At 46.8% G+C, this 26156-nt stretch overlaps 1 protein-coding gene across 2 annotated transcripts in view; it reads right to left on the bottom strand.

Annotated features, from left to right (window-relative positions):
* Positions 1-26156, bottom strand: part of LOC120979517 (FRAS1-related extracellular matrix protein 1-like) — a 221425-nt gene that overhangs the window by 54030 nt on the left and 141239 nt on the right. For both annotated transcript variants that reach the window (XR_005774308.1, XM_040408315.1), the window contains exons 26-27: positions 2605-2806; positions 876-1020 (exon numbers count right to left, since the gene is read on the bottom strand). Coding sequence is in view for 1 of the 2 variants with exons in the window: in XM_040408315.1 (XP_040264249.1) it covers positions 876-1020; positions 2605-2806 (347 nt within the window). In the remaining variant the exon portion in view is untranslated. The remainder of the gene's footprint in view (positions 1-875; positions 1021-2604; positions 2807-26156) is intronic.

Raw genomic sequence — 26156 nt, 5'->3', positions numbered from 1 at the left:
TTTGCCCTTTTGTTTTCCCTTTTCCAAGATGGCTGCCGCCCATTCCAGAGTCAGACCTGCTCAATACATTTTCGGCTTTCCTCCTCCTCCTCTATTTTTCCTTGATATGCGCATTGGCGCCAGGTGAACACCGTTATCAGCGTGCACACATGTGGTTTGTCCCCTGGGGAGCCTAATCTTTTGATCTATTTATTGAATAATCATTTGCATAGGAAGTATACAGGTGTAATCATGTTTTGTAATGCATATTAATCATGGTATTATGTGATTTGGTGCACTCACTGTATTACGTATAGGGATATGATAATTATGTGCACAATTGTATAAATACATTATGATGGACTACGGCACCATGCACTTTTTATGTGCCATTTTATTTTCATTTTTTATGTTTAATTATGTATATTGATTCATGACACATGCACTATGTATATATACATATATCTGATCTGTTCACATGTATAACTGATTGAGAAAGGCTCTAGTGTTGAGCCGAAACGTCGCGTATCCACATGGGTGAATAAAAGCATTTTCTTCATTTTTTGCTGATTTTGGAGTGCTGCCTTTTTGCTACTTTAGATAGATCGATATGTGATATATAGATAGATAGATAGATAGATATGAGATAGATAGATAGATAGATAGATAGATAGATAGATAATAGATAGATAGATAGATAGATAGATAGATAGATAGATAGATATGAGATAGATAGATAGATAGATAGATAGATAGATAGATAGATAGATAGATATGAGATAGATAGATAGATAGATAGATAATAGATAGATAGATAGATAGATAGATAGATAGATAGATATTCTATGGGGCAGAGCTATACTAATGACACAGTGTAAATGTGGATATAAACTTACATTTCTGGAGAATTCTTATTGCCAGCTGAATCAGAAATCTCAAATTCAAAGTTGTCTGAAGTGACTCCAGAGATGGGGTTCATGATGTAACGAATCATCCTTTGGTTTATTTCTCTTTGTGTAAATGTTCGCCCTATGTGATCCCCTGCAAAACAGAGAGATTGGACATTGAGAAGGTCACACTTTTGGACTCTCCAGACCACGATCACTGATCAAAACTTGGTGATCACAGTCATCTTATCATGATTAGGGATGAGCGAATCAACTTCGGATGAAACATCCGAAGTCGATTCGCATAAAACTTTGTTTTAATACTGTACGGAGTGAGCGCTCCATACAGTATTAGAATGTATTGGCTCCGATGAGCTGAAGTTATTACTTTGTGAAGTCTCGCGAGACTTTGCATAATAACTTAAGAAATTCATTTAGACTGTAAAAAAACATTTCCCGAACTCGGGTTCGGTTCCAAGTGGTACCTTGGAGCCGAACCCGAGTTTGGGAAATGTTTTTTTTACAGTATAAATCAATTTCTGAAGTTATTATTCGAAGTCTTGCAAGACTTCACAAAGTAATAACTTCAGCTCATCGGAGCCAATACATTCTAATACTGTATGGAGCGCTCACTCCGTACAGTATTAAAACAAAGTTTTATGCAAATCAACTTCAAATGTTTCATCCGAAGTTGATTCGCTCATCTCTAATCGTGATAATACAATATATCAGTAAAAAAACAATTTAAAAAATCTTTTTACATCTGAAGTCCTAAAGTAGATGACGATCCAGGTTATGGTCCACATTATGGTCCAAGTTTTTTTTCCAGGTTATCATCTAAGTTATAGTCTAAGTCATGATTCAGATTATGGTCCAGTTTATGTTTTAGGTTATGGTCGTTGTTATGGTTCAGGTAATGATTCTATTTATGGTCCAGATTATGGCTCAGGTCATAAGTCAAGTTATGGTTCAGGTTAAGGTCCATATTATGGTTCTAGTCATGGTCCAGATTAAGGTTCTGATTATAGTTTAGGTTACCGTCTAAATTATGGTTGAAGTTACAGTCTATGTAGTGGTCCAAGTTATGTTTCAGGTTATTGGCAATGTTATGGTCCAGGTTATGTCCCAAGTAATGGTCCACGTTATAGTTCAAGTCACAAGTCAAGTTATGGTTCATGAAAAGGTCTACATTATGGTGCAAGTTATGGTCCTAGTTATGGTTCAGATAATTGTCCAGGTTATAGTCCAAGTTATGGTCCAGGTTATTGTCCAAGTACCGGCCTATTTATCGTCTGGGTTAAAAAACGATGTTCCAGGTTATGATCCAGATTGTACATGAGAAAGTGGGCCATGAAGCAGAATGACAATAAAGCATTGTTGACTTATGTTAAATCCTTTGACAATCCCGTACACAAGAAGGAAGTCAAAGCTTGGATCCTAAACCACATGTAGACCAAACCAGAAGCACAAATAACCAGAAAGAACCTTTATATTATAATGTGGAAAGTTTATGTGAAGGTCCATCAAATTTATAAGGATAATTAAGTTCAGAACAGTTGAGATGAAAAGAGGAAGAGAACAACCATGTATGGAAACAATCATTAGAAATACTGAACTCTCAGACACCGAGGAGGTGGACAACTGGAGAAGCACTGCTGAAACAGTCACCGAGAGTGGAAACCAACTTATTAACAATAATAACATTTCACTTATATTACATAAGTCACATTGTCATTACCCATTTTAGCATTTTCCAGGTGTCCAAAATGTGGTGATCTCAGAATAACATATACAAGGTCTTCATCTGGGTCTTTGTTGTCTGAAGCTCTTAGGTTCCGGGCTGTGATCTGGATGGCAGACCTTCCGTCTTTCATGGTCTCCACAATGGACGGATGCTCCTTGAGCATTAGTTTTGGAGGTATTTTATCCACATGGTTCACCTAAAGCAAGGCAAGACAATTATAAGTCTATTGACTAGAGTAACATTTTTCACTTGGAGCAAATGCAGACCCATCCTTGAATAAGACGATTACCGAAAAGAGAACTCAAGGTGTCCACTAAAACCATTAGTCAACTTTGTAATACCGTATGAGAGAGGTTGTGTTCCTCAGAGCAGGGCTGCCTCCTCCATGGGTAAACAAGCCCTTAGAGGCCCAGTAAAAAGAAAAAAGGGAAAGTTAGGGGGTCTCCTTAAGATTGGTGGGCTAGGCAGGTCTTTTATTAAATAGGGCAAAAGCATAGCTTTGGGAGGGGAGTATGTCATTGCTACCAGCAAAGAGATGTCAACAAGTCAGTTCTGTCTTGGCTTAGGTACTTTAAAGAGTTATCCCATGTTTGAATGTAAAAAAAATGACATCATATAGTACATGAAAATCTGTTTCTAACAAAAATAGAACCAGCCCAATACCTCACATGGATCCAGGATTCATTGCTCCAGTTGCTCTGCTAGATTTATTTCAAGTTGGCAGCTCAGGGGGTGTGTCCTTTCTGCCGCAGCTCTCTATAACAGCTCGGGGGGGGAGTATCCTTTCCACTGCAGCTCTTTATCACAGCTCAGAGGACATGTCCTTTCTATTTCAGCTTTCTCTAGCACAGCCCAGGGGGTGTCTCCCTTTTGCTGCAGCTTTCTCCTTATTAGAGCTCAGGGTAGACAAAGAAGGACCGCAGCACTCCTCTTGTAGCAAAAAAAAAAGCCTTAGTCTTTATTGATCTAACATCAGCAACGTTTCAAATCATAGTAGATCCTTTCTCAAGCTTGAGAAAGGATCTGCTATCACAGCTCTATCCCTTTAACTGTCACAACTTAGAACAGTAGATATGATGGGAACCAGTCGCAGGATGGAACTGAACATGTGCGACCACCTCTGTGATTTTACCAAGGTGGACAGAGAGCCAAAGAAAAGAATGAACAGCAGGTGGCGCTTTACAGGTAGATTTTAATGAATAACTCAGTAGCTATAGTATATTTTACAAAACATGGAATTACAAAAGTATTCAGATCCGTGTGCTAGTTTAAAAAATGTAGAATATTTTTCATGGGACAGGGCTAAAGAAGCAAAGAGAGATTGGGGTAGGAGGTCATTGGTAGAAGATAGCCTCTCACAACCTTCATTCGTATAACACCCCCCCCCCCCCCCCCCCCCAACTTTTTGCTTTTCCATACAGTAGCTTATATTTCACAAGAGGCAGAATATTGCTGGCTGGCACTGCCTGGAGTTGCTATATGTTGTGGCTGACCTCCAGCTTCCATGATCACTGTACTTTGCGGTTTTATATATTATATTCACAGCCGGGTTCTCGCTCATAGCAGAGTATTCTCCCCTTAGGGTAATGATTATATTTGCAGCTCCCTGGTAAGGTCTTGTGGCTTACAGGATAACACTCATGGCACGAGCCCAAGCTGCCCTCTTCCAGGTACACCACCGGGTAGATTGGACCACTTCTCTGCAGTCAGTTGAACATTGTAAAAAATGTGTCTAAAACGCGTCAGTCCCGACAGAGAATAGATATTGTACCTGGAAAATTATGAAAATGCATTGACTCAACTCAATGGAAAATGGGGTCTATCCTAGGAGCGAGAAAAATCATCTTCTTATGAATCTTTATTCAGAACTTATTTCTGAGAGAAGAACATTCAGTCTTATACCCCGGAGAAGGGAAACTTTTTTTTCACCTGTTTGGATAATTTGCACACCCCCTGGGGGGATGCTCACCTTCATGCCTCTATCCAGCTCATTAGCTGCTTCACTAACTGCATTCTGTGTTTCTTAAATGATGGCTCCCTACCTGACATCTTGTGACATCTGATTAGTAAACTAGGCCATGAATTTAAGAAATAAGCACTTTCGCCTGCCATGCCCGTTAACCCCTTGTGTGCCCAATGAACCTGGCAGCTACAAGTATCAACTTTCTAGGGATACATAATAGAAACAAATGTTACATTTTACACAAAATACAAATAAATACTTTTGCTCTCTACATTAAACAAAGAGGCTTATAGAAGTATGTCTTTTCATGATTCTATGCATTTATTAACACATCTTACCAGGAGGACCCATGCATAGATTTTTTTTAAATATTTTTGATCTATTTAAAAGCCCCTAAAAGATTCTGTGCCCTGAAGGAATCCTCTGTATGAGAGTGCTCTTCATTCAGGACAGAATGTTACAAGTACAGTGTAAACTGACACAGAGGCAGAAAAGAAGGGAGGAAGGAGCAGAAGAAGAGATGTTACCCTGTAGGGTCTTTGTACTTTACAATAGCCACCAGCAGAGTAAGAGTTAACTGCTTTAAGATTCCACATCCATCATATGGGACTTCCATCCATAAGGGATCTGGGCACACAAATCTTTCCAAAACACTGGCTCCTGAACTTTTGCCAGAGGTGTCCCTCCCCGGTGACTCTGAATGCAGAATTACCTGACATGTTATAACTGTCAGCTCTGTGTAAGCAGTTTAGTATGTGCAGTAAATCATAGGACAGGAGGAATATAAAGACACAGCATTTATAAGTCCTTACATTATTTATGCTGGAGGCTGCACCACGTCATATCTCATCAAAGAGTGTTTGCTTCAAAGCATTTCCATGAACAAGTATAACGTGTGTGCGAAAAAGTACTCCCTACATCTTACTGGAAAATCTGATTAAAGTATCAGTAAAGAGAAGAAAGCAAACATCAGTGATCCCATTGGAAATATAGATTTAACCAAATATAATTCTTTAATTGTCATCATCAACCTTCTGGGCGGATTGACAACCCTGAGTAATGAACTTGTCTCAGCTGAAATAGGACAACTGCTCTCAATAGAATATAACTATAATACTGCCTCCTATGTACAAGAATATAACTACTATAATACTGCCTCCTATGTACAAGAATGTAACTATTATAATACTGCCTCCTATGTACAAGAATATAACTACTATAATACTGCCTCCTATGTACAAGAATATAACTACTATAATACCGCTCCTATGTACAAGAATATAACTACTATAATACTGCTCCTATGTACAAGAATATAACTACTATAATACTGCTCCTATGTACAAGAATATAACTACTATAATACTGCTCCTATGTACAAGAATATAACTACTATAATACTGCTCCTAAGTACAAGAATATAACTACTATAATACTGCTCCTATGTACAAGAATATAACTACTATAATACTGCATCCTATGTACAAGAATATAACTACTATAATACTGCTCCTATGTAAAGGAATAACTACTATACTACTGCTCCTATGTACAAGAATATAACTACTATAATACTGCATCCTATGTACAAGAATGTAACTATTATAATACTGCCTCCTATGTACAAGAATGTAACTATTATAATACTGCATCCTATGTACAAGAATATAACTACTATAATACTGCTCCTATGTACAAGAATATAACTACTATAATACTGTTCCTATGTACAAGAATATAACTACTATAATACTGCTCCTATAGACAAGAATATAACTACTATAATACTGCTCCTATGTACAAGAACATAACTACTATAATACTGCATCCTATGTACAAGAACGTAACTATTATAATACTGCCTCCTATGTACAAGAATGTAACTATTATAATACTGCATCATATGTACAAGAATATAACTACTATAATACTGCTCCTATGTACAAGAATATAACTACTATAATACTGCTCCTATGTACAGGAATATAACTACTATAATACTGCTCCTATGTACAAGAATATAAGTAATATAATACTGCTCCTATGTATAAGAATATAACTACTATAATACTGCTCCTATGTACAAGAATATAACTACTATAATACTGGTCCTATGTACCAGAATATAACTGCTATAATACTGCTCCTATGTACAATAATATAACTACTATAATACTGCCTTCTATGTACAACAATATAACTACTATAATACTGCTCCTATATACAACAATATAACTACTATAATACTGCTTCTATGTACAAGAATATAACTACTATAATACTGCCTCCTATGTACAAGAATATAACTACTATAATACTGCTCCTATGTACAAGAATATAACTAATATAATACTGCTCCTATGTACAAGAATATAACTGCTATAATACTGCTCCTATGTACAATAATATAACTACTATAATACTGCCTTCTATGTACAAGAATATAACTACTATAATACTGCCTCCTATGTACAACAATATAACTACTATAATACTGCTCCTATGTACAACAATATAACTACTATAATACTGCTCCTATGTACAAGAATGTAACAACTATAATACTGCTCCTATGTACAAGAAAATAACTACTATAATACTGCCCCTATGTACAAAAATATAACTACTATAATACTGCTCCTATGTACAAAAATATAACCACTATAATACTGCATCCTAAGTACAAGAATATAACTACTATAATACTGCATCCTATGTACAAGAATATAACTACTATAATACTGCTCCTATGTACAAGAATATAACTACTATAATACTGCTCCTATGTACAAGAATATAACTACTATAATATTGCTCCTATGTACAAGAATATAACTACTATAATACTGCTCCTATGTACAGGAATATAACTACTATAATATTGCTCCTATGTACAAGAATATAATTATTATAATACTGCTCCTATGTACAAGAATATAACTACTATAATACTGCCTCCTATGTACAAGAATATAACTACTATAATACTGCTCCTATGTACAAGAATATAACTACTATAATACTGCTCTTATGTACAAGAATATAACTACTACAATACTGCTCCTATGTACAAGAATATAACTACTATAATACTGCTCCTATGTACAAGAATATGAATACTATAATACTGCTCCTATGTACAGGAATATAACTACTATAATACTGCTCCTATGTACAAGAATATAACTACTATAATACTACCCCTATGTGCAAGAATATAATTACTATAATACTACCCCTATGTACAAGAATATAACTACTATAATACTGCTCCTATGTACAAGAATATAAATACTATAATACTGCCTCCTGTGTACAAGAATATAACTTCTATAATACTGTCTCCTATGTACAGGAATATAACTACTATAATACTTCTCCTATGTACAAGAATATAACTACTATAATCAGTGGTGTATCTTGGTTTTGTGCTGCCCTAGGCGAGACTAAACTCGGGCACCCCCCTAATATAAATTTGACCCACCCCTTCTGGTCAAGGCCAAACCTCTTTCTCTCTAAACCCCACCCCTTCCTGTCAAGGCCAAACCCCTTTCTCTCTAAACCCCACCTTTTCCAATGTGCCATCCACAGATCCCCCTCCCCTAAACAGTGCAATCCACGGATCCCCCTCCCCTAAACAGTGCCATCCACAGATCCCCCTCCCCTAAACAGTGCCATCCACAGATCCCCCTCCCCTAAACAGTGCCATCCACAGATCCCCCTCCCCTAAACAGTGCCATCCACAGATCTCCCCCCTAAACAGTGCCATCCACAGATCCCCCTCCCCTAAACAGTGCCATCCACAGATCCCCCTCCCCTAAACAGTGCCATCCACAGATCTCCCCCCTAAACAGTGCCATCCACAGATCCCCCTCCCCTAAATAGTGCCATCCACAGATCTCCCCCCTAAACAGTGCCATCCACAGATCCCCCTCCCCTAAACAGTGCCATCCACAGATCCCCCTCCCCTAAATAGTGCCATCCACAGATCCCCCTCCCCTAAACAGTGCCATCCACAGATCCCCCTCCTTAAACAGTGCCATCCACAGATCTCCCCCCTAAACAGTGCCATCCACAGATCTCCCCCCTAAACAGTGCCATCCACAGATCCCCCTCCCCTAAATAGTGCCATCCACAGATCTCCCCCCTAAACAGTGCCATGCACAGATCCCCCTCCCCTAGATAGTGCCATCAGCAGATCCCACTACCCGACGCTCACAGGAGAACATTTATAAACTAATCATTAACTTTAACTTTAATCATTGCTGATCTCTTTACTGGATATCTTACTCTGTCTTGACTCTTAGCTCTGGTAACAACAGGCAGTGCGGGGGGCGGCGCTCACTCACTGACGTCACGCGCCTGCTCCTCCCACTAGGCGGCGCAGGCGCGTGACGTCAGTGAGTGAGCGCCGCCCCCCGCACTGCCTGCTGTTACCAGAGCTAAGAGTCAAGACAGAGTAAGATATCCAGTAAAGAGATTAGCAATGATTAAAGTTAAAGTTAATGATTAGTTTATAAATGTTCTCCTGTGAGCGGCGTGGCCCTGTATATTCTAACCCCCAGGCAAGCGTCCCCATCACCATGGGAACGCCTGGGGGTTAGAATATACCATCGGATCTTCTGAGTATACCGGCGGCAACATATAAGACGGATGGGACAGGGGCAAACAAGGCATTTTGCCGCCCCATTGGCAAGTGCCGCCCTAGGCAAATGCCTTGTTTGCCTCGTTATAGATACGCCACTGACTATAATACTGCTCCTATGTACAAGAATATGACTACTATAATACTGCTCCTATGTACAAGAATATAACTACAATAATACTGCTCCTATGTACAAGAATATGACTACTATAATACTGCTCCTATGTACAAGAACATAACTACTATAATACTGCCTCCTATGTACAAGAATATAACTACTATAATATTGCTCCTATGTACAAGAATATAACTACTATAATACTGCTCCTATGTACAGGAATATAACTACTATAATATTGCTCCTATGTACAAGAATATAACTACTATAATACTGCTCCTATGTACAAGAATATAACTACTATAATACTGCCTCCTATGCACTGCTCCTATGTACAAGAATATAACTACTATAATTCTACCCCTATGTGCAAGAATATAATTACTATAATACTACCCCTATGTACAAGAATATAACTACTATAATACTGCTCCTATGTACAAGAATATAAATACTATAATACTGCTCCTATGTGCAAGAATATAACTACTATAATATTGCTCCTATGTATAAGAATATAACTACTATAATACTGCTCCTATATACAAGAATATAAGTACTATAATACTGCCTCCTGTGTACAAGAATATAACTACTATAATACTGCTCCTATGTACAAGAATATAACTACTATAATACTGCTCCTATGTACAAGAATATAACTACTATAATACTGCTCGTATGTACAAGAATATGAATACTATAATACTGCTCCTATGTACAGGAATATAACTACTATAATACTGCTCCTATGTACAAGAATATAACTACTATAATTCTACCCCTATGTGCAAGAATATAATTACTATAATACTACCCCTATGTACAAGAATATAACTACTATAATACTGCTCCTATGAACAAGAATATAAATACTATAATACTGCTCCTATGTGCAAGAATATAACTACTATAATACTGCTCCTATGTATAAGAATATAACTACTATAATACTGCTCCTATGTACAAGAATATAACTACTATAATACTGCCTCCTGTGTACAAGAATATAACTTCTATAATACTGTCTCCTATGTACAGGAATATAACTACTATAATACTGCTCCTATGTACAGGAATATAACTACTATAATCAGTGGTGTATCTTGGTTTTGTGCTGCCCTAGGCGAGACTAAACTCGGGCACCCCCCTAATATAAATTTGACCCACCCCTTCCGGTCAAGGCCAAACCTCTTTCTCTCTAAACCCCACCCCTTCCTGTCAAGGCCAAACCCCTTTCTCTCTAAACCCCACCTTTTCCTATGTGCCATCCACAGATCCCCTCCCCCTAAACAGTGCAATCCACGGATCCCCCTCAGCTAAACAGTGCCATCCACAGATCCCCCACCCCTAAACAGTGCCATCCACAGATCCCCCTCCCCTAAACAGTGCCATCCACAGATCCCCCTCCCCTAAACAGTGCCATCCACAGATCCCCCTCCCCTAAACAGTGCCATCCACAGATCCCCCTCCCCTAAACAGTGCCATCCACAGATCCCCCTCCCCTAAACAGTGCCATCCACAGATCCCCCTCCCCTAAACAGTGAAATCCACAGATCTCCCCCTAAACAGTGCCTTCCACAGATCCCCCTCCCCTAAATAGTGCCATCCACAGATCTCCCCCCTAAACAGTGCCATCCACAGATCCCCCTCCCCTAAACAGTGCCATCCACAGATTCCCCTCCCTAAACAGTACCATCCACAGATCCCCCTCCTTAAACAGTGCCATCCACAGATCTCCCCCCTAAACAGTGCCATCCACAGATCTCCCCCCTAAACAGTGCCATCCACAGATCCCCCTCCCATAAATAGTGCCATCCACAGATCTCCCCCCTAAACAGTGCCATGCACAGATCCCCCTCCCCTAAACAGTGCCATCCACAGATCCCCCTCCCCTAAACAGTGCCATTCACAGATCCCCCTCCCCTAAATAGTGCCATCCACAGATCTCCCCCCTAAATAGTGCCATCAACAGATCCCCCTACCCGACGATCACAGGAGAACATTTATAAACGAATCATTAACTTTAATCATTGCTGATCTCTTTACTGGATATCTTACTCTGTCTTGACTCTTAGCTCTGGTAACAGCAGGCAGTGCGGGGGGCGGCGCTCACTGACGTCACGCGCCTGCTCCTCCCACTAGGCGGCGCAGGCGCGTGACGTCAGTGAGTGAGCGCCGCCCCCCGCACTGCCTGCTGTTACCAGAGCTAAGAGTCAAGACAAAGTAAGATATCCAGTGAAGAGATTAGCAATGATTAAAGTTAATGATTAGTAGGGATGTCCCGATACCATTTTTTTAAGACTGAGTACGAGTACCGATACTTTTATTTAAGTACTCACCGATAACAATTACCGATACTAATTTTAACAATAAAATACACACACATGTATTTTCTGACCACTGACCAACCAAAAGGCCCAAAAACAGAACTATAACATTCCAAGGAGACATTATACTGTATGGGGGCCACAAATAGACGTTATACTGTATGGGGCAGCCACAAGGAGATGTTATACTGTATGGGGGCAGCCACAAGGAGAGGTTATACTGTATGGGGGGCAGCCACAAGGAGACGTTATACTGTATGGGGGCAGCTACAAGGAGACGTTATACTGTATGGGGCAGCCACAAGGGGACGTTATACTGTATGGGGGGCAGCCACAAGGAGGCGTTATACTGTATGGGGCAGCCACAAGGAGGCGTTATACTGTATGGGGGCAGCCACAAGGAGACGTTACACTGTATGGGGCGGCCACAAGGAGACGTTATACTGTATGGGGGGCAGCCACAAGGAGACGTTATACTGTATGGGGGCAGCTACAAGGAGACGTTATACTGTATGGGGGGCAGCCACAAAGAGACGTTATACTGTATGGGGGCAGCCACAAGGAGACGTTATACTGTATGGGGGCGGCCACAAGGAGACGTTATACTGTATGGGGCAGCCACAAGGGGACGTTATACTGTATGGGGGCGGCCACAAGGAGACATTACACTGTATGGGGGCAGCCACAAGGAGACGTTATACTGTATGGGGGGGACACAAGGAGACGTTATTCTGTATGGGGGGCAGCCACAAGGAGACGTTATACTGTATGGGGCGGCCACAAGGAGATGTTATACTGTATGGGGGCAGCCACAAGGAGACGTTATACTGTATGGGGGGCAGCCACAAGGAGACGTTATACTGTATGGGGGCAGCTACAAGGAGACGTTATACTTTATGGGGCAGCCACAAGGAGATGTTATACTGTATGGGGGCAGCCACAAGGAGAGGTTATACTGTATGGGGGGCAGCCAAAAGGAGACGTTATACTGTATGGGGGCAGCTACAAGGAGACGTTATACTGTATGGGGCAGCCACAAGGGGACGTTATACTGTATGGGGGGCAGCCACAAGGAGGCGTTATACTGTATGGGGCAGCCACAAGGAGGCGTTATACTGTATGGGGGCAGCCACAAGGAGACGTTACACTGTATGGGGCGGCCACAAGGAGACGTTATACTGTATGGGGGGCAGCCACAAGGAGACGTTATACTGTATGGGGGCAGCTACAAGGAGACGTTATACTGTATGGGGGGCAGCCACAAAGAGACGTTATACTGTATGGGGGCGGCCACAAGGAGACGTTATACTGTATGGGGGCAGCCACAAGGAGACGTTATACTGTATGGGGGCGGCCACAAGGAGACGTTATACTGTATGGGGCAGCCACAAGGGGACGTTATACTGTATGGGGGCGGCCACAAGGAGACATTACACTGTATGGGGGCAGCCACAAGGAGACGTTATACTGTATGGGGGGGCCACAAGGAGACATTATACTGTATGGGGGGCAGCCACAAGGAGACATTATACTGTATGGGGGGCAGCCACAAGGAGACGTTATACTGTATGGGGGCAGCTACAAGGAGACGTTATACTGTATGGGGGGCAGCCACAAGGAGACATTACACTGTATGGGGGCCACAAGGAGATGTTATACTGTAGGGGGGCCACAAGGAGAGGTTATACTGTATGGGGGGCAGCCACAAGGAGACGTTATACTGTATGGGGGCAGCTACAAGGAGACGTTATACTGTATGGGGGGCAGCCACAAGGAGACGTTATACTGTATGGGGCAACCACAAGGAGACATTACACTGTATGGGGGCCACAAGGAGATGTTATACTGTATGGGGGCAGCCACAAGGAGACGTTATACTGTATGGGGGCAGCCACAAGGAGACGTTATACTGTATGGGGGCAGCTACAAAGAGACATTACACTGTATGGGGGCAGCCACAAGGAGATGTTATACTGTATGGGGGGCCACAAGGAGATGTTATACTGTATGGGGGGCCACAAGGAGATGTTATACTGTATGGGGGGCCACAAGGAGATGTTATACTGTATGGGGCAGCCACAAGGGGACGTTATACTGTATGGGGGGCAGCCACAAGGAGACGTTATACTGTATGGGGGCAGCCACAAGGAGATGTTATACTGTATGGGGGCAGCCACAAGGAGACGTTATACTGTATGGGGGCAGCTACAAGGAGACGTTATACTGTATGGGGCAGCCACAAGGAGATGTTATACTGTATGGGGCAGCCACAAGGGGACGTTATACTGTATGGGGGGCCACAAGGAGATGTTATACTGTATGGGGCAGCCACAAGGAGATGTTATACTGTATGGGGGCAGCCACAAGGAGACGTTATACTGTACGGGGGCAGCCACAAGGAGACATTACACTGTATGGGGGCCACAAGGAGATGTTATACTGTATGGGGCAGCCACAAGGAGATGTTATACTGTATGGGGCAGCCACAAGGAGATGTTATACTGTATGGGGCAGCCACAAGGAGACATTACACTGTATGGGGGCCACAAGGAGATGTTATACTGTATGGGGCAGCCACAAGGAGACGTTACACTGTATGGGGGCAGCCACAAGGAGACGTTATACTGTATGGGGGCAGCCACAAGGAGACGTTATACTGTATGGGGGCGGCCACAAGGAGACGCTATACTGTATGGGGGCAGCCACAAGGAGACGTTACACTGTATGGGGGCAGCCACACAAGGAGACGTTATACTGTATGGGGGCGGCCACAAGGAGACGCTATACTGTATGGGGCAGCCACAAGGAGACATTACACTGTATGGGGGCCACAAGGAGAGGTTATACTGTATGGGGGCAGCCACAAGGAGCCGTTATACTGTATGGGGCAGCCACAAGAAGATGTTATACTGTATGGGGGCAGCCACAAGGAGACGTTACACTGTATGGGGGGCAGCCACAAGGAGACGTTACACTGTATGGGGGCAGCCACAAGGAGACGTTATACTGTATGGGGGCAGCCACAAGGAGATGTTATACTGTATGGGGGCAGCCACAAGGAGACGTTACACTGTATGGGGGGCAGCCACAAGGAGACGTTACACTGTATGGGGGCAGCCACAAGGAGACGTTATACTGTATGGGGGCAGCCACAAGGAGATGTTATACTGTATGGGGGCAGCCACAAGGAGACGTTATACTGTATGGGGGTGGCCACAAGGAGACGTTATACTGTATGGGGGCCACAAGGAGATGTTATACTGTATGGGGGCAGCCCCAAGGAGAGGTTATACTGTATGGGGGCAGCCACAAGGAGACGTTATACTGTATGGGGGCAGCCACAAGGAGACGTTATACTGTATGGGGGCAGCCACAAGGAGACGTTATACTGTATGGGGGCGGCCACAAGGAGACGTTACACTGTATGGGGGCAGCCACAAGGAGACATTATACTGTATGGGGGCAGCCACAAGGAGATGTTATACTGTATGGGGGCAGCCACAAGGAGATGTTATACTGTATGGGGGCAGCCACAAGGAGACGTTATACTGTATGGGGGCTGCCACAAGGAGACGTTATACTGTATGGGGGCAGCCACAAGGAGACGTTATACTGTATGGGGGCAGCCACAAGGAGACGTTATACTGTATGGGGGCGGCCACAAGGAGACGTTACACTGTATGGGGGCAGCCACAAGGAGACATTATACTGTATGGGGGCAGCCACAAGGAGATGTTATACTGTATGGGGGCAGCCACAAGGAGATGTTATACTGTATGGGGGCAGCCACAAGGAGACGTTATACTGTATGGGGGCTGCCACAAGGAGATGTTATACTGTGAGGGGCAGCCACAAGGAGACGTTATACTGTATGGGGGCGGCCACAAGGAGACGTTATACTGTATGGGGGCGGCCACAAGGAGACGCTATACTGTATGCGGGCAGCCACAAGGAGACGTTACACTGTATGGGGGCAGCCACAAGGAGACGTTATACTGTATGGGGGCAGCCACAAGGAGATGTTATACTGTATGGGGCAGCCACAAGAAGATGTTATACTGTATGGGGGCGGCCACAAGGAGACGTTATACTGTATGGGGGCAGCCACAAGGAGACGTTATACTGTATGGGGGCCACAAGGGGATGTTATACTGTATGGGGGGCAGCCACAAGGAGACGTTATACTGTATGGGGCGGCCACAAGGAGATGTTATACTGTATGGGGGCAGCCACTATTATACTGTATGGGGGCCACAAGGAGACGTTACACTGTATGGGGGCGGCCACAAGGAGACGTTATACTGCATGGGGCGGCCACAAGGAGACGTTATACTGTATGGGGGCGGCCACAAGGAGACGTTATACTGTATGGGGGCGGCCACAAGGAGACGTTATACTGTATGAGGGCAGCTACAAGGAGACGTTATACTGTATGGGGGCAGCCACAAGGAGATGTTATACTGCATGGGGCGGCCACAAGGAGAGATTATACTGTATGGGGGCAGCCACAAGGAGACGTTACACTGTATGGGTCGGCCACAAGGAGACATTACACTGTATGGGGGCCACAAGGAGACGTTACACTGTATGGGGGCAGCTACAAGGAGATGTTACACTGTATGGGGGCAGCCACAAGGAGATGTTATACTGTATGGGGGCAGCCACAAGGAGACGTTATACTGTATGGGGCAGCCACAAGGAGATGTTATACTGTATGGTGCAGCCACAAGCAGACATTACACTGTATGGGGGCCACAAGGAGAGGTTATACTGTATGGGGGCAGCCACAAGGAGCCGTTATACTGTATGGGGCAGCCACAAGAAGATGTTATACTGTATGGGGGCAGCCACAAGGAGACGTTACACTGTATGGGGGGCAGCCACAAGGAGACGTTACACTGTATGGGGGAAGCCACAAGGAGACGTTATACTGTATGGGGGCAGCCACAAGGAGATGTTATACTGTATGGGGGGCAGCCACAAGGAGACGTTATACTGTATGGGGGGCAGCCACAAGGAGACGTTACACTGTATGGGGCAGCCACAAGGAGACGTTATACTGTATGGGGGCAGCCACAAGGAGATGTTATACTGTATGGGGGCGGCCACAGGGAGACGTTATACTGTATGGGGGCCACAAGGAGACGTTACACTGTATGGGGGCAGCTACAAGGAGACGTTATACTGTATGGGGGCCACAAGGAGACGTTATACTGTATGGGGGCCACAAGGAGACGTTATACTGTATGGGGGCAGCCACAAGGAGACGTTATACTGTATGGGGGCAGCCACAAGGAGACGTTACACTGTATGGGGCAGCCACAAGGAGACGCTATACTGTATGGGGGCAGCCACAAGGAGACGTTACACTGTATGGGGGCGGCCACAAGGAGACGTTACACTGTATGGGGGCGGCCACAAGGAGACGTTATACTGTATGGGGACAGCCACAAGGAGACGTTATACTGTATGGGGGCAGCCACAAGGAGACGTTATACTGTATGGGGGCAGCCACAAGGAGATGTTATACTGTATGGGGGCGGCCACAAGGAGACGTTATACTGTATGGGGGCGGCCACAAGGAGACGCTATACTGTATGCGGGCAGCCACAAGGAGACGTTACACTGTATGGGGGGCCACAAGGAGACGTTATACTGTATGGGGGCAGCCACAAGGAGATGTTATACTGTATGGAGGCAGCCACATGGAGACGTTATACTGTATGGGGGCCACAAGGAGATGTTATACTGTATGGGGCAGCCACAAGAAGATTTTATACTGTATGGGGGCTGCCACAAGGAGACGTTATACTGTATGGGGGCAGCCACAAGGAGACGTTATACTGTATGGGGGCCACAAGGGGACGTTATACTGTATGGGGGGCAGCCACAAGGAGACGTTATACTGTATGGGGCGGCCACAAGGAGATGTTATACTGTATGGGGGCAGCCACAAGGAGACGTTATACTGTATGGGGCGGCCACAAGGAGATGTTATACTGTATGGGGGCAGCCACTATTATACTGTATGGGGGCCACAAGGAGACGTTACACTGTATGGGGGCGGCCACAAGGAGACGTTACACTGTATGGGGGCGGCCACAAGGAGACGTTACACTGTATGGGGGCGGCCACAAGGAGACGATATACTGTATGGGGCAGCCACAAGAAGATGTTATACTGTATGGGGGCAGCCACTATTATACTGTATGGGGGCCACAAGGAGACGTTATACTGTATGGGGGCGGCCACAAGGAGACGTTACACTGTATGGGGGCGGCCACAAGGAGACGTTACACTGTATGGGGGCGGCCACAAGGAGACGATATACTGTATGGGGCAGCCACAAGAAGATGTTATACTGTATGGGGGCAGCCACAAGGAGACGTTATACTGTATGGGGGCCACAAGGGGATGTTATACTGTATGGGGGGCAGCCACAAGGAGACGTTATACTGTATGAAGCGGCCACAAGGAGATGTTATACTGAATGGGGGCAGCCACAAGGAGACGTTACACTGTATGGGGGCAGCCACTATTATACTGTATGGGGGCCACAAGGAGACGTTACACTGTATGGGGGCGGCCACAAGGAGACGTTATACTGCATGGGGCGGCGACAAGGAGACGTTATACTGTATGGGGGCGGCCACAAGGAGACGTTACACTGTATGGGGGCGGCCACAAGGAGACGTTATACTGTATGGGGGCAGCTACAAGGAGACGTTATACTGTATGGGGGCAGCCACAAGGAGATGTTATACTGCATGGGGCGGCCACAAGGAGAGATTATACTGTATGGGGGCAGCCACAAGGAGACGTTACACTGTATGGGGGCAGCCACAAGGAGACATTACACTGTATGGGGGCCACAAGGAGACGTTACACTGTATGGGGGCAGCCACAAGGAGATGTTATACTGTATGGGGGCGGCCACAAGGAGACGCTATACTGTATGGGGGCAGCCACAAGGAGACGTTACACTGTATGGGGCAGCCACAAGGAGTTGTTATACTGTATGGGGGCAGCCACAAGGAGACGTTATACTGTATGGGGCAGCCACAAGGAGATGTTATACTGTATGGGGCAGCCACAAGCAGACATTACACTGTATGGGGGCCACAAGGAGAGGTTATACTGTATGGGGGCAGCCACAAGGAGCCGTTATACTGTATGGGGCAGCCACAAGAAGATGTTATACTGTATGGGGGCGCCACAAGGAGACGTTACACTGTATGGGGGGCAGCCACAAGGAGACGTTACACTGTATGGGGGCAGCCACAAGGAGACGTTATACTGTATGGGGGCAGCCACAAGGAGATGTTATACTGTATGGGGGGCAGCCACAAGGAGACGTTATACTGTATGGGGGCAGCCACAAGGAGACGTTACACTGTATGGGAGGCAGCCACAAGGAGACGTTATACTGTATGGGGGCAGCCACAAGGAGACGTTATACTGTATGGGGGCAGCCACAAGGCGATGTTATACTGTATGGGGGCAGCCACAAGGAGACGTTACACTGTATGGGGGGCAGCCACAAGGAGACGTTATACTGTATGGGGGCGGCCACAAGGAGACGTTATACTGTATGGGGGCGGCCACAAGGACAGCTATAATGTATGCGGGCAGCCACAAGGAGACGTTACACTGTATGGGGGGCCACAAGGAGACGTTATACTGTATGGGGGCAGCCACAAGGAGATGTTATACTGTATGGAGGCAGCCACAAGGAGACGTTATACTGTATGGGGGCAGCCACAAGGAGATGTTATACTGTATGGGGCAGCCACAAGAAGATGTTATACTGTATGGGGGCAGCCACAAGGAGACGTTATACTGTATGGGGGCCACAAGGAGACGTTATACTGTATGGGGGCAGCCACAAGGAGACGTTATACTGTATGGGGGCCACAAGGGGACGTTATACTGTATGGGGGGCAGCCACAAGGAGACGTTATACTGTATGGGGCGGCCACAAGGAGATGTTATACTGTATGGGGGCAGCCACAAGGAGACGTTATACTGTATGGGGCGGCCACAAGGAGATGTTATACTGTATGGGAGCAGCCACAAGGAGACGTTATACTGTATGGGGGCCACAAGGGGATGTTATACTGTATGGGGGGCAGCCACAAGGAGACGTTATACTGTATGGGGCGGCCACAAGGAGATGTTATACTGTATGGGGGCAGCCACTATTATACTGTATGGGGGCCACAAGGAGACGTTACACTGTATGGGGGCGGCCACAAGGAGACGTTATACTGCATGGGGCGGCCACAAGGAGACGTTATACTGTATGGGGGCGGCCACAAGGAGACGTTACACTGTATGGGGGCGGCCACAAGGAGACGTTATACTGTATGGGGGCGGCCACAAGGAGACGTTATACTGTATGAGGGCAGCTACAAGGAGACGTTATACTGTATGGGGGCAGCCACAAGGAGACGTTACACTGTATGGGTCGGCCACAAGGAGACATTACACTGTATGGGGGCAGCCACAAGGAGACGTTACACTGTATAGGGGCAGCCACAAGGAGATGTTATACTGTATGGGGGCAGCCACAAGGAGACGTTACACTGTATGGGGGCAGCTACAAGGAGATGTTACACTGTATGGGGGCAGCCACAAGGAGATGTTATACTGTATGGGGGCAGCCACAAGGAGACGTTATACTGTATGGGGCAGCCACAAGCAGACATTACACTGTATGGGGGCCACAAGGAGAGGTTATACTGTATGGGGGCAGCCACAAGGAGACGTTACACTGTATGGGTCGGCCACAAGGAGACGTTATTCTGTGTGGGGGCAGCCCCAAGGAGACGTTACACTGTATAGGGGCAGCCACAAGGAGATGTTATACTGTATGGGGGCAGCCACAAGGAGACGTTACACTGTATGGGGGCAGCTACAAGGAGATGTTACACTGTATGGGGGCAGCCACAAGGAGATGTTATACTGTATGGGGGCAGCCACAAGGAGACGTTATACTGTATGGGGCAGCCACAAGCAGACATTACACTGTATGGGGGCCACAAGGAGAGGTTATACTGTATGGGGGCAGCCACAAGGAGCCGTTATACTGTATGGGGCAGCCACAAGAAGATGTTATACTGTATGGGGGCAGCCACAAGGAGACGTTACACTGTATGGGGGGCAGCCACAAGGAGACGTTACACTGTATGGGGGAAGCCACAAGGAGACGTTATACTGTATGGGGGCAGCCACAAGGAGATGTTATACTGTATGGGGGGCAGCCACAAGGAGACGTTATACTGTATGGGGGGCAGCCACAAGGAGACGTTACACTGTATGGGGCAGCCACAAGGAGACGTTATACTGTATGGGGGCAGCCACAAGGAGATGTTATACTGTATGGGGGCGGCCACAAGGAGACGTTATACTGTATGGGGGCCACAAGGAGACGTTACACTGTATGGGGGGCAGCGACAAGGAGACGTTACACTGTATGGGGGCGGCCACAAGGAGACGTTACACTGTATGGGGGCGGCCACAAGGAGACGTTATACTGTATGGGGACAGCCACAAGGAGACGTTATACTGTATGGGGGCAGCCACAAGGAGACGTTATACTGTATGGGGGCAGCCACAAGGAGACGTTATACTGTATGGGGACGGCCACAAGGAGACGCTATACTGTATGCGGGCAGCCACAAGGAGACGTTACACTGTATGGGGGGCCACAAGGAGACGTTATACTGTATGGCGGCAGCCACAAGGAGATGTTATACTGTATGGAGGCAGCCACAAGGAGACGTTATACTGTATGGGGGCAGCCACAAGGAGATGTTATACTGTATGGGGCAGCCACAAGAAGATGTTATACTGTATGGGGGCTGCCACAAGGAGACGTTATACTGTATGGGGGCAGCCACAAGGAGACGTTATACTGTATGGGGGCCACAAGGGGACGTTATACTGTATGGGGGGCAGCCACAAGGAGACGTTATACTGTATGGGGCGGCCACAAGGAGATGTTATACTGTATGGGGGCAGCCACAAGGAGACGTTATACTGTATGGGGCGGCCACAAGGAGATGTTATACTGTATGGGGGCAGCCACTATTATACTGTATGGGGGCAGCCACATAGAGACGTTATACTGTATGGGGGCGGCCACAAGGAGACGTTACACTGTATGGGGGCGGCCACAAGGAGACGTTACACTGTATGGGGGCGGCCACAAGGAGACGTTATACTGTATGGGGCAGCCACAAGAAGATGTTATACTGTATGGGGGCAGCCACAAGGAGACGTTATACTGTATGGGGGCCACAAGGGGATGTTATACTGTATGGGGGGCAGCCACAAGGAGACGTTATACTGTATGAAGCGGCCACAAGGAGATGTTATACTGTATGGGGGCCACAAGGAGACGTTACACTGTATGGGGGCAGCCACAAGGAGATGTTATACTGTATGGGGGCGGCCACAAGGAGACGCTATACTGTATGGGGGCAGCCACAAGGAGACGTTACACTGTATGGGGCAGCCACAAGGAGTTGTTATACTGTATGGGGGCAGCCACAAGGAGACGTTATACTGTATGGGGCAGCCACAAGGAGATGTTATACTGTATGGGGCAGCCACAAGCAGACATTACACTGTATGGGGGCCACAAGGAGAGGTTATACTGTATGGGGGCAGCCACAAGGAGCCGTTATACTGTATGGGGCAGCCACAAGAAGATGTTATACTGTATGGGGGCAGCCACAAGGAGACGTTACACTGTATGGGGGGCAGCCACAAGGAGACGTTACACTGTATGGGGGCAGCCACAAGGAGACGTTATACTGTATGGGGGCAGCCACAAGGAGATGTTATACTGTATGGGGGGCAGCCACAAGGAGACGTTATACTGTATGGGGGCAGCCACAAGGAGACGTTACACTGTATGGGGGGCAGCCACAAGGAGACGTTACACTGTATGGGGGCAGCCACAAGGAGATGTTATACTGTATGGGGGCAGCCACAAGGAGACGTTATACTGTATGGGGGCAGCCACAAGGAGACGTTATACTGTATGGGGGCAGCCACAAGGAGATGTTATACTGTATGGGGGCAGCCACAAGGAGACGTTACACTGTATGGGGGGCAGCCACAAGGAGACGTTATACTGTATGGGGGCGGCCACAAGGAGACGTTATACTGTATGGGGGCGGCCACAAGGACAGCTATAATGTATGCGGGCAGCCACAAGGAGACGTTACACTGTATGGGGGGCCACAAGGAGACGTTATACTGTATGGGGGCAGCCACAAGGAGATGTTATACTGTATGGAGGCAGCCACAAGGAGACGTTATACTGTATGGGGGCAGCCACAAGGAGATGTTATACTGTATGGGGCAGCCACAAGAAGATGTTATACTGTATGGGGGCGGCCACAAGGAGACGTTATACTGTATGGGGGCAGCCACAAGGAGACGTTATACTGTATGGGGGCCACAAGGGGACGTTATACTGTATGGGGGGCAGCCACAAGGAGACGTTATACTGTATGGGGCGGCCACAAGGAGATGTTATACTGTATGGGGGCAGCCACAAGGAGACGTTATACTGTATGGGGCGGCCACAAGGAGATGTTATACTGTATGGGGGCAGCCACTATTATACTGTATGGGGGCCACAAGGAGACGTTACACTGTATGGGGGCAGCCACTATTATACTGTATGGGGGCCACAAGGAGACGTTACACTGTATGGGGGCGGCCACAAGGAGACGTTACACTGTATGGGGGCGGCCACAAGGAGACGTTACACTGTATGGGGGCAGCTACAAGGAGACGTTATACTGTATGGGGGCAGCCACAAGGAGATGTTATACTGCATGGGGGCAGCCACAAGGAGAGATTATACTGTATGGGGCGGCCACAAGGAGACGTTACACTGTATGGGGGCAGCCACAAGGAGACGTTATACTGTATGGGGGCAGCCACAAGGAGACGTTATACTGTATGGGGGCGGCCACAAGGAGACGCTATACTGTATGGGGGCAGCCACAAGGAGACGTTACACTGTATGGGGGCAGCCACAAGGAGACGTTATACTGTATGGGGGGCGGCCACAAGGAGACGCTATACTGTATGGGGGCAGCCACAAGGAGACATTACACTGTATGGGGGCCACAAGGAGAGGTTATACTGTATGGGGGCAGCCACAAGGAGCCGTTATACTGTATGGGGCAGCCACAAGAAGATGTTATACTGTATGGGGGCAGCCACAAGGAGACGTTACACTGTATGGGGGGCAGCCACAAGGAGACGTTACACTGTATGGGGGCAGCCACAAGGAGACGTTATACTGTATGGGGGCAGCCACAAGGAGATGTTATACTGTATGGGGGCAGCCACAAGGAGACGTTACACTGTATGGGGGCAGCCACAAGGAGACGTTACACTGTATGGGGGCAGCCACAAGGAGACGTTATACTGTATGGGGGCAGCCACAAGGAGACGTTATACTGTATGGGGGCAGCCACAAGGAGATGTTATACTGTATGGGGGCAGCCACAAGGAGACGTTACACTGTATGGGGGCAGCCACAAGGAGACGTTACACTGTATGGGGGCAGCCACAAGGAGATGTTATACTGTATGGGGGCAGCCACAAGGAGATGTTATACTGTATGGGGGCAGCCACAAGGAGACGTTACACTGTATGGGGGCAGCCACAAGGAGACGTTATACTGTATGGGGGCGGCCACAAGGAGACGTTATACTGTATGGGGGCCACAAGGAGATGTTATACTGTATGGGGGCAGCCCCAAGGAGACGTTATACTTTATGGGGGCAGCCACAAGGAGATGTTATACTGTATGGGGGCAGCCACAAGGAGATGTTATACTGTATGGGGGCAGCCACAAGGAGACGTTATACTGTATGGGGGCTGCCACAAGGAGACGTTATACTGTATGGGGGCAGCCACAAGGAGACGTTACACTGTATGGGGGCGGCCACAAGGAGATGTTATACTGTATGGGGGCAGCCACAAGGAGACGTTATACTGTATGGGGGCGGCCACAAGGAGACGTTATACTGTATGGGGCAGCCACAAGGAGACGTTACACTGTATGGGGGCAGCCACAAGGAGACGTTATACTGTATGGGGGCGGCCACAAGGAGACGTTATACTGTATGGGGGCAGCCACAAGGAGACGTTATACTGTATGGGGGCCACAAGGGGATGTTATACTGTATGGGGGGCAGCCACAAGGAGACGTTATACAGTATGGGGCGGCCACAAGGAGATGTTATACTGTATGGGGGCAGCCACAAGGAGACGTTATTCTGTATGGGGCGGCCACAAGGAGATGTTATACTGTATGGGGGCAGCCACAAGGAGACGTTATACTGTATGGGGGCAGCCACTATTATACTGTATGGGGGCCACAAGGAGACGTTACACTGTATGGGGGCGGCCACAAGGAGACGTTATACTGCATGGGGCGGCCACAAGGAGACGTTATACTGTATGGGGGCGGCCACAAGGAGACGTTACACTGTATGGGGGCGGCCACAAGGAGACGTTATACTGTATGGGGGCAGCTACAAGGAGACGTTATACTGTATGGGGGCAGCCACAAGGAGAGATTATACTGTATGGGGGCAGCCACAAGGAGACGTTACACTGTATGGGTCGGCCACAAGGAGACATTACACTGTATGGGGGCCACAAGGAGACGTTACACTGTATGGGGGCAGCCACAAGGAGATGTTATACTGTATGGGGGCGGCCACAAGGAGACGCTATACTGTATGGGGGCAGCTACAAGGAGATGTTATACTGTATGGGGCAGCCACAAGGAGACATTACACTGTATGGGGGCCACAAGGAGATGTTATACTGTATGGGGGCAGCCACAAGGAGACGTTATACTGTATGGGGCAGCCACAAGGAGATGTTATACTGTATGGGGCAGCCACAAGGAGATGTTATACTGTATGGGGGCAGCCACAAGGAGACGTTACACTGTATGGGGGCCACAAGGGGACGTTATACTGTATGGGGGCAGCCACAAGGAGACGTTACACTGTATGGGGGCAGCCACAAGGAGACGTTACACTGTATGGGGGAAGCCACAAGGAGACGTTATACTGTATGGGGGCAGCCACAAGGAGATGTTATACTGTATGGGGGCAGCCACAAGGAGACGTTACACTGTATGGGGGCAGCCACAAGGAGACGTTACACTGTATGGGGGCAGCCACAAGGAGACGTTATACTGTATGGGGGCAGCCACAAGGAGACGTTATACTGTATGGGGGCAGCCACAAGGAGACGTTACACTGTATGGGGGCAGCCACAAGGAGACGTTATACTGTATGGGGGCGGCCACAAGGAGACGTTATACTGTATGGGGGCCACAAGGAGATGTTATACTGTATGGGGGCAGCCCCAAGGAGAGGTTATACTGTATGGGGGCAGCCACAAGGAGACGTTATACTGTATGGGGGCGGCCACAAG

The sequence above is a fragment of the Bufo bufo genome, chromosome 9 (assembly GCF_905171765.1).
Source record: "Bufo bufo chromosome 9, aBufBuf1.1, whole genome shotgun sequence".
Classification (NCBI taxonomy): domain Eukaryota; kingdom Metazoa; phylum Chordata; class Amphibia; order Anura; family Bufonidae; genus Bufo; species Bufo bufo.
The sequence above is the reverse complement of the archived record's forward strand: the minus strand, read 5'-3'. Positions and strand labels throughout refer to the sequence as shown.